The sequence below is a fragment of the Phalangium opilio genome, unplaced genomic scaffold (genome assembly GCF_054372755.1).
Source record: "Phalangium opilio isolate 3A_F unplaced genomic scaffold, DU_Popi_V2 ptg000092l_1, whole genome shotgun sequence".
NCBI lineage: Eukaryota > Metazoa > Arthropoda > Arachnida > Opiliones > Phalangiidae > Phalangium > Phalangium opilio.
In genome coordinates, this window is record NW_028324197.1 from 2112857 (window position 1) to 2129416 (window position 16560).

At 35.7% G+C, this 16560-nt stretch overlaps 3 protein-coding genes, 1 long non-coding RNA gene, 1 other non-coding gene and 1 pseudogene across 5 annotated transcripts; 5 read left to right on the forward strand and 1 right to left on the reverse strand.

The window, feature by feature from the left end:
- Window positions 1-102: 102 nt before the first annotated feature.
- On the forward strand, window positions 103-2520 carry LOC149641534 (uncharacterized). The gene is made up of 3 exons (XR_016372079.1): window positions 103-217; window positions 317-456; window positions 763-2520. It is a non-coding gene; the product is annotated as an uncharacterized LOC149641534 (long non-coding RNA).
- On the reverse strand, window positions 349-421 carry TRNAT-UGU (transfer RNA threonine (anticodon UGU)). Its single transcript has one exon. It is a non-coding gene; the product is annotated as a tRNA-Thr (tRNA).
- Window positions 2521-4796: 2276 nt separating the features above from the next.
- Window positions 4797-6513, forward strand: LOC149641536 (very long chain fatty acid elongase 6-like). Its single transcript, XM_089850520.1, has one exon. It carries the CDS (start codon window positions 5568-5570, stop codon window positions 6477-6479), a length of 912 nt encoding a protein of 303 aa, XP_089706646.1. The 5' UTR covers window positions 4797-5567; the 3' UTR covers window positions 6480-6513.
- A 1768-nt stretch (window positions 6514-8281) lies between these two features.
- LOC149641537 (putative fatty acid elongase 3) lies at window positions 8282-10952 on the forward strand. The gene is made up of 2 exons (XM_089850551.1): window positions 8282-8909; window positions 10621-10952. The coding sequence occupies exons 1-2, from the start codon at window positions 8375-8377 to the stop codon at window positions 10950-10952; spliced, it is 867 nt and encodes a 288-aa protein (XP_089706677.1). The 5' UTR covers window positions 8282-8374.
- A 3-nt stretch (window positions 10953-10955) lies between these two features.
- Window positions 10956-11288, forward strand: LOC149641538 (very long chain fatty acid elongase 6 pseudogene; annotated as a pseudogene).
- Window positions 11289-14799: 3511 nt separating this feature from the next.
- Window positions 14800-15863, forward strand: LOC149641539 (very long chain fatty acid elongase 6-like). Its single transcript, XM_089850552.1, has 2 exons — window positions 14800-15177; window positions 15696-15863. Exons 1-2 carry the CDS (start codon window positions 14800-14802, stop codon window positions 15861-15863), a joined length of 546 nt encoding a protein of 181 aa, XP_089706678.1.
- The last annotated feature ends 697 nt before the right edge of the window (window positions 15864-16560 follow it).

Sequence of the window (16560 nt, forward strand, 5' to 3'; positions counted from 1 at the left end):
TTTCAATAAATTAACTAAATTATCTCATCGGAACTCTTACCCTATTGTTTGCATAAATCAACTATTATTTTTAATTTTTTCAAAATTTTGATAGCTACGAAATCTAGTTCAAGTAGCGTAACAGCGAGGATCCGACGAGAATCGAACTCATGATCTCCTGTTTACAAGACAGGCGCTTAACCACTGAGCCCTTGCGATAAGAATGCAGAATATTTCAGTAAATTAACTAAATTATCTCATCGGAACTTTTACCCTATTGTTTGCATAAATAAAAATCTAAATCAACTCTTATTTTTAATTTTTCAAAATTTAATAGCTACGAAAACTAGTTCAAGTAACATAACAGCGAGGTTCCGACGAGAATCGAACTCATGATCTCCTGTTTACAAGACAGGCGCTTTAACCACTAAGCCACGGAGCCCTTGCTTTGATTCGATATGAATGCTGAATATTTCAGTAAATTAACTAAATTATCTCATCGGAACTTTTACACTATTGTTTGCATATATGCATATCTAAATCAACTATTATTTTTGATTTTTTCAAAATTTGATAGCTACGAAATCTAGTTCAAGTAATATAACAGCGAGGCTCCGACGAGAATCGAACTCATGATCTACTGTTTACTAGACAGGCGCTTTAATTACTAAGCCACGGAGCCCTTGCTTTGAAGCGACAAGAATGCTGAATATTCCAGTAATTTAACTAAATTAACTCATCGGAATTTTTACCCTATTATATTAATTTTTCAAATTTTAATAGCTACGAAATCTCGTTCAAGTAACATAACAGCGAGGCTCCGACGAGAATCGAACACATGCTCTACTGTTTACTAGACAGTCGCTTTAACCACTAAGCCACGGAGCCCTTCCTTTGAAGCGATATGAATGCTGAATATTTCAGTAAATTAACTAAATTATCTCATCGGAACTTTTACACTATTGTTTGCATATATGCATATCTAAATCAACTAGGGTTTGTCCCCCTATTATCGGACGCTCCTATTATCGGACACATTTTTAAAAAGTTCTTTGTAAAACTGCCGGGGAAAAACAGAACACTGTAAGTTACCTAGTTTTAAAGAGGGTGTCGAAATCTGTATGTTGCATGTAAAAACAGAGAAGGGGCGCGAGGTCAGAGCAGGAAAGCGCGAACGAACCAGATATCTATTTTTTTTGATTAATTAAAACTAATTGAGGGGCCGGAAAAATTCTTCCCCCCATTTTTAAATCGTGTTTTGAGGTATATAAATAGAAGCCAATTATAAGTTATGTGTATGGCGGTAAATCCCGAATCTTTTTCTATAAATTGCTACTTAAACAGTTAGTTCTAGGTTTCTTTTCATGAAAATAAAACGCAAATCGTATCTAATGTAGAAAACCTATTATCGGACAGCTTTCAAACACGTTTTAAAGACAAATATTTAACGTAGGCTTACAAAAAGAGAGGGATTGTAAATATTTAATGCTTAAAGCGGTTAGTGATGTTCACAATGGGTCCAGAAGTGTCCGAGAAGTAACAATATTCACGGGCCTTTTATTGTTAAAAACAAGTTGGGAAAACCAAAATATTACCTCTCCGAGTAGGGGAAAAGACTAGTAAACGACTCAATATCGAAATACTAGAGCAACATTTTCTCGCTTTGTTTTGTCTAACGAGGCTGAATCATTGAATAGTTTTCTCTACATTGTCAAAATATATAATCATCCGCTAATCCTAGGTTTCAAATCATTATTTGCAAATAATATAAGTTCTATCATTTTTTCTATGTTAAATTTTATTCTCTGATGCATACCACTAACCCGATAACGATTAGCCCTTTCACTGATCTAATTGCTACCATGATGCTTTCTTCTATTATAAAATCTAAATCTGATTATTTAAACGTGTATTTAACTTTCGGCTCACTCTGAACCGTTAATGTCCCTTCATTACAGACACGATAATAAAAACCCAAAGTTTACTCCACCTCAGGTATCAATTATTTACTCTTTGGTTCACTAAGCCTATTGCGGATCAAACTTGATTTACCCGATAGAATCCAGGCCTTGGCTTTCTTCTTGAAATAACTAAACCAAGGATTATTCTATATACAGATTAGTATAGCTTAAGTAATATATAAACAGCCAATTCAAATAATAATATTAAAAAACATCCTTGGAATATCAAAATGAAACAGAGCTTTAAAGCTACAAAAGTACTAAATGCATCGTAATAACGAAAAAGATTTCCACATATTCACTTTATATTATGGAAAAAATGAATATTAAGGTTCTGTAGGATTTCTTAACACACCAAAACAAAGCGAACTGCTAACTCGGTGCACTAATGTGACAACGGACAGACACACACAGACAAAAAAATAGACTACTTTTTAACTCTTTCCGTATTAATTTTGAATTGAGAAAAGAGATTATCTTAAATATTAAAATAAATATAATTAATATTTAATATTATCTTCGTTAGTTGTTCGCCTTATTGAGCGTTACATCGTTTTGATAAAGAACAATTAAACATTCTTGAGAGACTTGACTAATATTGGCGTTTGAAATGAAGCATACGCCGGTTGCTTCGCCTTACTAAAATAGGTAGTATATAAGGGTGTCGAACTACAGTTAGAAGCAAGAACAACCGCAATTGCGTGAACCTTGGAGGAGGACCCCTCCAATGGAAGGCTAGACGTTTCTCGTAACCCTAGCCGATCGCCGCGTATGTCTTAACCTTAAGGATGATGGTGGTGTTAGAAGCCAGGTGAACAGACGGGTGTCCATGTGGGATGGACAAAAACAAAGACCAGAAGATGCTGGTGTTAGAAGCCAGGTGTACAAACTGCTGTCCATGAGGAAGGAAAAAAACAAAGACCAGAAGATGGTGGTGTTAGAAGCCAGGTGTACAGACGGGTGGTGTCCATGTGGACTGGTGTTTAAAAGCCAGTAAGTACAGACTGGTGTCCATGTGGAATGGGCGAAAGACTAGAAGATGGTGGTGTTTAGAACAAAGTAAGTACAGACTGGTGTCCATGTGGAATGGGCGAAAGGCTAGAAGATGGTGGTGTTTAGAAGCCAGTAAGTTCAGACTGGTGTCCATGTGGGGTGGACAAATGAACAGAGTTGTTAGACAGGCAATGGAGTAATAGCCTGTAAGTGGAATACAATTTCCGGGACTGTATATGCGGTCTGGAAATTGAATACACGTTTGCTCCGATTTGCAAACTGCGAACGCGGTCACGTGGGTGTAACAACGGACAGACAGACAGACACAAAGACACGTCGAAATTAGAACCTCTCCGTGACATACGTCACTCGGAGAGGTAATAACTATCGTTGACCACCTTCTATTTACAAGGAAAATTCATAGTAGTTTTGTCACGCTCCTTATTTTTTTTTGAAATATGTATTGGTTAGCCGATTACAAATTTAATAGCCAAAAATTTATCGATTGCGAAAATGATAGAGTCTAGACCAATAATTTTCCATGATAAATACTAATATGTAAATCAAGTTAAGGAATGTCTATGGAGTTAATATCGTGTTCGTATAAAAAGATGTAAATGAGAACTTTTGATATGGAACATGTCCGTGGCTGTCTTTAGTACCTGTGGCATGCTAAGAATGATACCAGAGATGACTTTCATCATAAAGAACTTTGGCACTGAGTGGTCAGTTTGTGACAACAGGGCAGATTCGGTCTCTTGGTTTTGGGTATTTGCATTTGCTATATCGAAAGCGTTCGAGTTAATGGACACTGTCTTCGTGGTCATGAAGAAGCAGCAATTGACATTTTTGCACGTGGCCCATCACGTTCTAACGATGGTAATTTTTTGGTACGCTGCACCTAAAATTTCCGATTTTGGGCGTTGGGTTGTTGCAATTAACTATTCGGTGCACTCTTTCATGTACACCTATTTTTCATTAAAAGCGGGTAAGGTAAATGTTCCCATTAATGTTTCCATGATTATCACCAGCACCCAGATTATACAAATGGTCGCCTTTCTCGTGGCTGGTTTCTACGCGCTTAGGGCCAATCTGAATGGTAACGAATGTAGTACAACGATACCAATGGCCATTTTGGGGAACACATTTGGTCTTTTTTTTGTTATATTTATTTGTGAGTTTCTTTTTGAAAAGATATATAACAACACCACCCTCGCATGATAAGAAAATTTAGAAAGGTTGGACAGATTCTGCAATAAAGATTTCTGTATAAATTAAAATAAATATATGATTGTAATTTAGTGGTAAATACTGTAGAAACAAACCAACTATTCTATAATGTTTGACTGAAAAATTCTTTATGAATTGTAAATGTCTCTAATTCCCTACTGAATAAAGTGCATATTTGCAAACTAACTTACACGTTCTTTCCTAAAAAAAAATCACACGTCAATAGCAAAAAGTGGCATTTATTCTAAAATACAAGCCCGCATATGACCGGTTCATTTAAATTACGGATATTTTGTTCCGAAATCCCTCATTCGTACCAGTTTTTTGTTTTTGTAAAATTTCGAATCGGAAAAAAGTTTAAACTAGACTACGCAATTAAAATCAAATTTCACATATTGATTAAACTTAATTTCACATTGCAATACATATATTAATTTCTAATTTCTGGCACTTTGCAGGTTTTGAAAAGTGACCTTGTTTTGCCATGGATTGTGCATTAAATGCCGATAAATGCAAAATTGTTAATTGGAACTCATTCACGAAATCACAAAATCCGACGAAATCATGGGAAAAATCTCAAAAACCAAGGAAATCATGGGGAAAACCTCAAAATCCAACGAAATCATGGGGAAAACCTCAAAATCCAACGAAATCATGGGGAAAACCTCAAAATCCAACGAAATCATGGGAAAAACCTCAAAATCCAACGAAATCATGGGAAATATCGCAAAATCCGTCAAAATCACTGGATAAAAAAATCGCAAAATCTGATTAAATCCGTTGGATTTTATCGAATTTTGAAATCAAACAAAATCCGACCAAATTAAATGAAATCCAACGAAACTGACGAAATCAAATGAAATCCGACGAAACCCAACGGAATCCGAAGAAAGCAAACGAAATTCAAAGAAATCAAACAATATTCGAAGAAATCCCGTACACTTTTTCCAGGGTGACTAATTCTACAACACCTAGCTCAAACCGCTCTAAAAAAGAAGTTTAAATTTTTCTGAAAAGCTACTCTTCAGTTAGGCAAAATGTATTGCATCTTTTAAATAACTATCGTTGACCACCTTCCATTTACAAGGAAAAATCATAGTAGTTTTGTCACGCTCCTTATTTTTTTGAAATATGTATTGGTTATCCGATCACAAATTTAATAGCCAAAAATTTATCGATTGCGAAAATTATAGTGTCTAGACCAATAATTTTCCTTGATAAATACTGAAATACTGATATGTAAATCAAGCCAAGGAATGTCTATGGAGTAAATATCGTGTTAGTATAAAAAGATGTAAATGAGAAAACAGTACGAATCTCAGAGAAGTCCAATGGAAATTCACTATGAAAGAATGATAAAACGTCATCAACCCATACATTTTATTACGAAATTCAATAAATTAAATGTTAAAGCATTTCGAATCTAGTTTGTCATTTAGCAAATCACTTTCAAAGGTCTCGGTCGCTTCTAGAAAGTTCAGATTCATCATGTCTTCAAATCCGAATTTATCGACATCTAATTACAAAGGATATCCGCATTACGCTTTCGTGCAAGATTTCGAGTCGGAATTCGATGTTGAATCCATGAGATTATGGTTCGAAAATAACTGGCATCTGAGTCTGTACATCGCCGGAGCTTACCTGCTTCTAATCTTCTCTTTACAAGAGTACATGAAAACGCGAAAACCCTTCAATGTTCGCAAAGCACTTTTGATATGGAACATGTCCGTGGCTGTCTTGAGTACCTGTGGGATGCTAAGAGGGATACCAGAGATGTTTTACATAATGAAGAACTTTGGCATTGAGAGGTCAGTTTATGACAACAGGGCAAATTCGGTCACTATGTTTTGGGTATTTGCATTTGCAATTTCAAAGGCGTTCGAGTTATTGGACACTGTCTTTGTGGTCATGAAGAAACAGAAATTGACATTTTTGCACGTGGCCCATCACGTTTTAACGATGGTAATTTTTTGGTACTGTGCATCTGAATTGCCCGCTTTTGGGCGTTGGGTTGTTGCAATTAACTTTTCGGTGCACTCTTTCATGTACACCTATTTTTCATTGAAAGCGGCGAAAGTAAATGTTCCCATTAATGTTTCCATGATTATCACCAGCGCTCAAATTATACAAATGATCGCGTGTCTCGTGGCGGGTTTCTATGCGCTTAGGGCCAATCTGAATGGTAACGAGTGTAGTACTACGATACCAATGGCCATTTTGGGTATCACATTTGGTCTTTTTATGTTATATTTATTTGTGAGTTTCTTTATGAAAAGATATATAACAACACCACCCTCGCATGATAAGAAAATTTAGTATTGTGCGCAAAAACCAATTATCCTATGATGTTTGACAGACAAATTGTCAATGAACTGCAAGTATCTAAAATTTGCTGCTGAATAAAGTGCATATTGGCAATCTAACTTACACGTTCTTAATCCTTAAAAAATATCACACGTCAATAGCAAAAAGTGAGATTTATACTAAAATACAAGCCCTCATATGAGCGGTTGATTTAAATTGCGGATATTTTGATCCGAAATTCGTATAGTATTAGGTCAGATAAGGTTTGGTTTTTTTTTCTGAACCCCAAAAACAATAGGTCAGATAAGGTTTGGTTTTTTTTTCTGAACCCCAAAAACAATAGGTCAGATAAGGTTTGGTTTTTTTTCTGAACCCCAAAAACAATAGGTCAGATAAGGTTTGGTTTTTTTTCTGAACCCCGATAGCATTAGGTTAGGTAAGGTTATCATTCGATTTGTTTAATCGTATTTCCAAAAACATCAGCTGCTATTTTTAAAACAGCAATTTTGAACTATGCCGCTTTTTTGAAACTGGGGTTGCTATATAACTCCTATTCCGGGAAATTCTCTTACAAGGTACACTTTCTTAAATCATCTACGATTATCCTTTCCACAGACAAAATTGTGAATATATGGGTTAAATATTTCCTAGCATCCACACCATCAACAGAGAAAACCGCAAATATTATAAAATAGAAAAAAAGCGCGACTTAAAGGAATAGCGACGTGGTTTAAAAATTTTCTCAAATCTAAAGAAAACCTTACTTTTTTGAGAGTTTAAACTCTTCTGATTCCAAAAATATGTTTGATAAATATTTAAATATGAGGGAAAACACAGAAAAAAAACTTTGAAAACTTGAAATTTGGGGGCAAAAGCAAATTTGCGGAGAAGATTTTTGGCGGGTTTTTCTCCTTGGTACGTCACTCACGGCATCTCGCGGAAAAGTGAAGCGGGACCGCCCGAGTCTACTAATGCCGCGGAAAAGTGAAGCGGGACCGCCCGAGTCTACTAATGCCGCGGGAATCTGAATAAAATAGGCTTAGAGCGGCGTGGCGATACTAACAAGCGTCACGTGAGCGACATCTAGAGAGAAAATTTCTCCTTACTACGTCATCAAACGAAACAAAATTTTAACTAGGCCTTTTCCAAACACAATACTTTGATTGTAATTTTAAGATTGCTACGAAACCAAATAAAAAAGTAGATTTTTGAAGGGATTTTTTTTCGCATTTTAAGTTTGTGGATGACGAAGCCACCTGTATTGGATATTCATAAACTAAATGTTAATTGAAGTTATTATATAACAGCGTCGTACAAGGAAAACCATCGTCACTGTATCACTATGGCGTTTTTCACAATATACTAAGGTTATCCGATTGAAAAAAAGTAATGAAATGATTTAAAGAACTATATCTAACCTTGGATCCACGTATTCTAATTACATGGATCCCTGATCTAACCAACAATTTCCTCCTAACCATAAAAAGTAATTAAGCTAACGAAGGCATTGAAATAAGTGAAATGTATAAATGACAAAACAGTCATCATTAAAAACTTAAATAGCTTGCAGATATATTCCCAAAATTTGAACATTAACTTTTCTCGATTTTCTCTTATCATTTAACAAATCGCTTTCAAAGGTCTCGGTCGCTTCTAGAAAGTTTAGGTTCATAATGTCTTCAAATTCAAATTTATCGACATCTATTTACAAAGGATATCCGCATTACTCTTTCGTGCAAGATTTTGAGTCGGGATTCGACACTGAATCCATGAGATTATGGTTCGAAAATAACTGGCATCTGAGTCTGTACATCGCCGCAGCTTACCTGCTTCTAATCTTCTCTTTACAAGAGTACATGAAAACGCGAAAACCCTTCAATGCTCGCAAAGCACTTTTGATATGAAACATGTCCGTGGCTGTGTTCAGTACATGTGGCATGCTCCGAGGGATACCAGAGATGACTTACGTCCTCAAGAACTTTGGCATTGAGCGGTCAGTTTGTGATAACACGGCCAATTCGGTCTCCATGTTTTGGGCCTTTGCATTTCCAATTTCGAAAGCGTTCGAGTTATTGGACACTGTCTTTGTGGTCGCGAAGAAACAGCAACTGACATTTTTGCACGTGGCCCATCACGTTCTAACGATGGTACTTTCCTGGTACTCTGCATCTGAATTGCCCGCTGCAGGGCGTTGGGTTATTATAATTAACTATTCGGTGCACTCTTTCATGTACACCGATTTTTCATTGAAAGCGGCAAAAGTAAATGTTCCCATTAATGTTTCTATGATTATGACCAGCGCCCAAATTATACAAATGGTCGCGTGTCTCTTGGCGGGTTTCTACGCGCTAAGGGCTAATCTGATTGGTAACGAATGTAGTACAACGATACCAATGGCCATTTTGGGGATCATATTTGGTCTTTTTTTTGTTATATTTATTTGTGAGTTTCTTTTTGAAAAGATATATAACAACACCACCCTCGCATGATAAGAAAATTTAGAAAGGCTGGATAGTTTCTGCAATAAATGTTTCTACAGAAATTAAGATAAAAATGGCTGTATTTTAGTGGTAAATACTGCGGACACAAAAGAACTCTCCTATTATGTTTGACTAATAAATCCCTAATGTATTGTAAATGTCTAAAATTTCCAACTGAATAAAGTGAATTTTGGCAATTTAACTTATACGCTCTTAATTCTAAAAAATATCACCTCACGTCAATAACAAGAGTTTTGTATATCCTAAAATGGAAGCCCTCATAAGCGTTTCGCGTTTGAGCGGACCCCATAATATAGGTTCTCGTAACAGCAGTTCGCTAAATAGCGGTTTCTCGAAAACACATTTTATCCCTTACGGCAGTTCCCTAAATAGCGGTTTCTGGAAAACACATTTTATCCCTTACGGCAGTTCCCTAAATAGCGGTTTCTGGAAAACACATTTTATCCCTTACGGCAGTTCCCTAAATAGCGGTTTCTGGAAAACACATTTTACCCCTTACGGCAGTTCCCTAAATAGCGGTTTCTGGAAAACACATTTTACCCCTTATGGCAGTTCCCTATACAGTACTTCTCGTAATCCCGGTTGTACCGTTACAGCAGTTCACTGGGGAGAAATAGAATACGGATGTGAAAAACGATTGTCGTTTAAGATAGTCTAAGTTTGGTTATTTGAACCCCAATAGAATTGGGACAGGCAAGGTTTAGTTGGGACGGGTGAGAACACGTTAGGTTAGGTTTGGTTTTCTGAGTCAAAATAGTATTCGGTCATTTCGGGTTATATTAGGTTCAAGGTTTTTTGAATTAAGTCAGGCGAAGTTAGGTTTGTTTTGGTTATTTGAACCTCCGTATTATTAGGTCGGGGAAGGTTAGGTTTGTTTTGGTTATTTGACCCAAAGTATTATTAGGTCAGGCAAGGTAACCTTTGGTTTTTTCAGGCTATTTCAACCTCAATAATATTAGAATAGTTAAAATTTGGTGAGATTTCGTAAGGGTATGATGATTTATAGGTACTTGATAGGTAAGGCAAACTGCATGGTAAAGCATTGTTCAAAACTCCAGTTAAGCACTGCTATTTCCCAAAACAGCAGCCGCTGTTTCTAAAACCGCAGTTCCGAACTATTCGCTGTTTTTTGGAACCGCGGTTGCTCTTACAAGGCACACCCCCTAAAATCATCTACGATTATCCTTTTGCAGACATTATTCTGTATATCAAGTTTAAGCATTTCCAAAGAGCCACACCATAAACAGAGAAAACTGCGGTTATTATAAAATAAGCTAAAAAAATACGGTCTTCAGTAAGTTATGAAAAATGTATCTGGATGTACGACAGTGCACCCACCAAGTTATGCACTCCGTTCACTCGCCAAAAGCACCTTGAACACTCTTTTCCGCCAAGCAACTTAGAACCTTTTCATCATAAACTCAAATTTATTTTATTTTATAACACCGTTGTTCAAGGAAAACAATCGTTACAGCATCAAGCTGGTATCCAATTACAAAGAAAAGGTAATGATAAAAAGAAGTATATTTAACGAACAATTTCCTCGTAATTATAAAACTGTAATTAAGCTAACGACAGCTTTGAAGATAGTGAAGGGTATAGATGTCAAACAAAGTCATTAAAAATTTTAATATCTTGCACATCATCAACAGGTGTTTTAGTAAAATTTGAACACACATTTCTTGATTTTCTCTTATCATTTAACAAATCGCCTTCAAAGGTCTCGGTCGCTTCTAGAAAGTGTAGATTCATAATGTCTTCAAATCCGACTTTATCGATATCTAATTACAAAGGATATCCGCATTACGCTTTCGTGCAAGATTTTGAGTCGAGATTCGACACTGAATACATGAGATTCTGGTTCGAAAACAACTGGCATCTGAGTCTGTACATCGCCGGAGCTTACCTACTTCTAATCTTCTCTTTACAAGAGTACATGAAAACGCGAAAACCCTTCAATGTTCGCAAAGCACTTTTGATATAGAACATGTCCGTGGCTGTCTTTGGTACCTGCGGCATGCTACGAGGGGTACCAGAGATGACTTACGTCATAAAGAACTTTGGCATTGAGTGGTCAGTTTGTGACAACACGGCCAATTCGGTGTCTATGTTTTGGGTATTTGCATTTGCAATTTCGAAAGCGTTTGAGTTATTGGACACTGTCTTTGTGGTCATGAAGAAACAGCAATTGACATTTTTGCACATGGCCCATCACGTTCTAACGATGGTAATTTTTTGGTACGGTGTAACTGAATTGCCCGCTGCAGGGCGTTGGATTGTTGTAATTAACTATTCGGTGCACTCTTTCATGTACACCTAATTTTCATTGAAAGCGGCAAAAGTATATGTTCCCATTAATGTTTCTATGATTATGACCAGCGTCCAAATTATACAAATGATCGCCTGTCTCGTGGGGGGTTCCTTCGCGCTAAGGGCCAATCTGATTGGTAACAAGTGTAATACTTCGTTACCAATGGCCATTTTGGGGATATCATCTGGTCTTTTCATGTTATATTTATTTGTAAGTTTCTTTATAAAACGATATTTAACAACACGTCCCTCGAACGATAAGAAAATTTAGAAAGGTCGGTTAGTTTCTGTTATAAATGATTCTATAGAAATAAAAATAAATATAGTAGTATATATATATATATATATATATATATATATATAATATTTAGTACTAAATATTGTACAAACAAACCAAATATCCTATGTTTGATTGGAAAATTCTTAATATACTCTCAATGTCTTAAATATCCTTATGAATAAAGTGCATTTTGGCAAACTAACTTTTATGTTCTTATTCCAAAGAGACACATCACAAACAGAAAAGTGCATGTAATATAAAAAGTTGTGCATTGAGTTTTGCTTCGCAGTCCTAAAAAAAACTGCATTTGGTCGAAACAAGGACAAAGGTGGCATTTCGAAAAAGCTTTGATTTTCATGCAGAAAATCATAAAGTATTTTTTCGTAAAAACTTATGTATGCCAAATATTTAAGGCGAGCAAATACAAAAAGAGCTTTTAGCATTTTAATTATTCACAGTGGAACAAATTAGAGGAACACCTATTTTAAGTAAACTTTGCTTTACTACTCGTGAAATCAAATCCGTCATTCTGATTTCTGGCTTTAAAAGCAGCGTCGTAAGCCTGAGCTCAAGATCTCATTCAAGTGCTGACATTTACAATACATTCAGAATAAGTGTTCTTTTTTACGTGTGTTGTTACACCCTGTACTGGTTTTAACTTCAATTTGAACTCATAACTGTAATTGACCTAAATTACAGCTATTTTGTTCTGAAAATTTCGAATCAAAACCAATGTTTTAACTACGCAATTTAAAACCAAATTCCTCATATCGATTAAACTTAATTTCAAATTGCAATACCTTTATTTATTTCTAATCTCTGGCCCTTTGTGCATGGGTTTCAAAAAGTGTCCTAGCTTCGAAAAAGAATCGTGTATAAATGCATTGTTAAGGACTGCGAAGCAAACTCGTTTCTGAATAATATCTGTCCCCCCCCCTTTTGAGGAGAAACTTGATATTAGTTCTTAAATTGTCAAAATAATCGTTCACTTTTCGATGAATGATGACATGGTATTTCACTAAATCGTATAACAAAAGTTTGGAATGGTCGCTAAATAAATGCATTGTATAAAATACAATATGCCAGATATTTGTTAGAACCGCGGGAAACTACCTAATTACTATCAGATAATTATAAAAATGATCTAGTCATTTAAATGTCATCATTTGCAAAACCAACTGGCCCAAAAGGTTTGTGAAAAATCACGAGACACTAATTTGAGAACCCAAATGGTGAAAATGAGCTCGAAATTTGGATTGACACTTCTAATGAAATGCAAACGCGTGCTGACTTGTGAACTGGCGCGTGGTTTAAAAAGAAAATGTTTTATAACCTGTAAAAATTGGTCAACTTAAATTCACACAAAGAGAATCGTGATATCATATATATTTTCAACCTTGCTAGTACTATGCAGTTAGGCTGGAATAAAAGTGTACCCAATTGGTTGGAAAACCTTGCATCTAACTCGCAAAAAATAAATACATAAAAATTGTCCTCGTAATGTAAAATTCCATAGAGATTTTAATGAAATTTCGGATTGAGTGTAAATAGACGGGTTATGGCAGTGCGCCCGCAGAGTTAAGCCCTCAGTTCACTCGCCCAAAGCACTCCGGACGATTTTTTCTCGAATCAACTTTGGCACTTTTAATCCCCCTGTATTGAACATCCATAACCTGTTTTAATTTATCATTAGGTTAGGTTCTTTCGCGCAACGTCGGGCCGGATTCCTTTGCTGCAAAAAATTATATTTAAAGAAGTCCTGGCTGACTAATTCATCAACGCCCAGGTCAAATTGCCCTACATAGGAAGTTTAAAATTTTCTGGAAAGTTAACCTTCTTAATTAGTAAGTAGTGGGTACTCAAAATAAATACTAGATAGGCAAATGAATTCTACCCTTTAAATCACTTTTGTTGGTCAGCTTCTGTTTACAAGGAAAAATTATCGTAATTCAGTCACGATGCTTATTTTTCAAAATATATATCGGTTATCCCATTACAAATTTTACAGCCAAAAAGGGCCGATTGAAAAATATTATAATATCTAAACCAACATTTATCCTTGATATATTTTGATATGTAAATCAAGATAACGAAGGTCAATGTAGTAAGTATTGTGTAAAAAGATGTGAATGAGAAAACAGTTTCATCATTCAAATATTAATTGCGAATTTCATTCGACTTCTCCGGGGTGCTATGAAAAGTTTTTTTTGTTCCATTTGTAAATAAAGATCACTTCCCCCTCGGATTAGTGTTTTACATAAGTGACGAGCTCGGAACCAATCCTAGAGCAGTCCAATGTAAATTCACTATAAATGAATGATAAAACGTCATCAAACCTTAAATGTTTTATAAAATTGAAAGAATTAAATGTTAACGCATTTCGAGTTTAGTTTTTCATTTAACAAATCGCTTTCAAAGGTCTCGGTCGCCTCTAGAAAGTTCAGATTAATGTCTTGAAATCCGAATTTATCGATATCTAATTACAAAGGATATCTGCATTACTCCTTCGTGCAAGATTTAGAGTCGGGATTCGACACTGAATCCATGAGATTTTGGTTCGAAAATAACTGGCATCTGAGTCTGTACATCGCCGGAGCCTACCTGCTTTTGATCTTCTCTTTACAAGAGCACAGGAAAACGCGAAAACCCTTCCATGTCATTTGAGCCTCTTTATTATAAGGTCAGTTTCGGATTCGTTATTTTAACCTCGGTATTACAAGGTTCAGTTTGGTTTGGTTATTTGAACTTTAGTATTATTAGGTCATGTTTGATTTGGTTATTTGAACCTCAGTATTGTTAGGTCAGGTGAGGCAAGGTTAGTCAAAAAAAACAGATTGCAAAAATTTTAATATCTAAACCAACAATTTCGTATTTCCTTGATATATTTCGATATGTAAATCAAGCTAACGAAAGACTATGTAGTAAGTATTGTGTAAAAACATGTAAATGAGAAAACAGTTTCATCATTCAAACATTAATTGAGAATTCCATTGGAAATTCACTATGAATGCTTGAAACCTCATCAACCCACAGGGAATTTTTATAAAATTGAAGAAATTAAACGTCATTGCATTTCGAATCTAGATATTCATTCAACAAGTCTCTTTCAAAGGTCTCGGTTGTTTCTAGGAAGTTCAGATTAATAATGTCATCAAATCCGAATTTATCGATTTCTAATTACAAATGATATCCGCATTACCCTTTCGTGCAAGATTTTGAGTCGGAATTCGATGTTGAATCCATGAGTTTATGGTTCGAAAATAACTGGCATCTGAGTCTGTACATCGCCGGAGCCTACCTGCTTCTAATCTTCTCTTTACAAGAGTACATGAAAACGCGAAGACCCTTCAACGTTCGCAAAGCACTTTTGATATGGAACATGTCCGTGGCTGTCTTTAGTACCTGTGGCATGCTACGAGCGGTACCAGAGATTGCATACATCATAAAGAACTTTGGCATTGAGAGGTCAGTTTGTGACAACAGGGCAAATTCGGTCTCTATGTTTTGGGTATTTGCATTTGCAATTTCGAAGGCGTTCGAATTAATGGACACTTTCTTTGTGGTCATGAAGAAACAGCAATTGACATTTTTGCACGTGGCACATCACGTTCTAACGATGGTAATTTTTTGGTACGGTGTAACTGAATTGCCCGCTGCAGGGCGTTGGATTGTTGTAATTAACTATTCGGTGCACTCTTTCATGTACACCTAATTTTCATTGAAAGCAGCGAAAGTAAATGTTCCCATTAATGTTTCTATGATTATGACCAGCGCCCAAATTATACAAATAGTCACGTGTCTCGTGGGGGGTTCCTACGCGCTTAGGGCCAATCTGAATGTTAACAAGTGTAATACTACGATACCAATGGCCATTTTGGGGATTTCATTTGGTCTAATTTTGTTATATTTATTTGTAAGTTTCTTTATAAAACGATATTTAACAACGAGTCCATCGAATGATAAGAAAGTTTAGAAAGGTTGGAGAGTTTCTGTAATAAATGTTTAGCTGTGTTTTCGTCGTAAATACTGTACTCACAAACCAATTATACTATAATGTTTGACTGACAAATTCTTAATATAATGTCCTACTGAATAAAGTGCATTTTGGCAAACTAACTAAAATCTTCTAATTCCTAGAAGTATTACGCACCAATAGCAAAGAATGGCATATATCCTAAAATGAGAAGACCTCAAATGAGTGGACCCCATAATAACGGTTATCATGACCGTAATCGCGGTATAGTGTTACAGCAGATCCCTAAAGAGCAGTACAACCGGGATGTGAAAAACGATAGTTGTTTATGATGGTCTAGGTTGGGTTATTTGAAGCCCAATAGTATTAGGCCATACAACGTTAGTCTTGGTTATTAGAACCTCAATATTATTAGATCAGGTAAGGTAAAGGTGGGTTTGATTATTTGAAACTCAATATTATTAGATCAGGTAAAGTTTGGGTTTTTTTTGGTTATTTGAAACTCAATATTATTAGATCAGGTAAAGTTTGGGTTTTTTTGGTTATTTGAAACTCAATATTATTAGATCAGGTAAAGTTTGGGTTTTTTGGTTATTTTAAACTCAATATCATTAGATCAGGTAAGGTAAGGATGAGTTTGGTTATTTGAAACTCAATATTATTAGATCAGGTAAGGTAAGGGTAGGTTTTTGTTTTTTTTTTTTGCACCTCAGTAGCAAAAATTAGGCAAAGTAAGGTAAGGGTAGGGTAAGATGATCTAATAAGATATATGCAATAAGTTTGTCACTGTTTACTGAGAGCTTGTCATGAAGTAACGTAGGTGAAACGTCATAGGCGGAACTAATCTTATAAACTTCTGTTGTACTTAATAGGCAAGTCAAACTGTAATGTCAAGAATTCTTCAAAACTCTACTTGAGCACTGCTATTTCCCAAAACAGCAGCCACTATTTCTAAAACCGCAGTTTTGAATATTGCGTTTTGGTTTTTTGGAACCGCGGTACTTATTCGGGAACTGCTCTTACAAGACA

Coding starts and splice junctions, on each gene's coding strand:
- LOC149641537 (XM_089850551.1), top strand. CDS start 8,375: ATGTCCGTGGCTGTGTTCAGTACATGTGGCATGCTCCGAGGGATACCA. Junction 8,910..10,620: donor TTTTTTTGTTATATTTATTT/GTGAGTTTCTTT, acceptor CATCATCAACAG/GTGTTTTAGTAAAATTTGAA.
- LOC149641536 (XM_089850520.1), top strand. CDS start 5,568: ATGTTAAAGCATTTCGAATCTAGTTTGTCATTTAGCAAATCACTTTCA.
- LOC149641539 (XM_089850552.1), top strand. CDS start 14,800: ATGAGTTTATGGTTCGAAAATAACTGGCATCTGAGTCTGTACATCGCC. Junction 15,178..15,695: donor CACATCACGTTCTAACGATG/GTAATTTTTTGG, acceptor TCTAATTCCTAG/AAGTATTACGCACCAATAGC.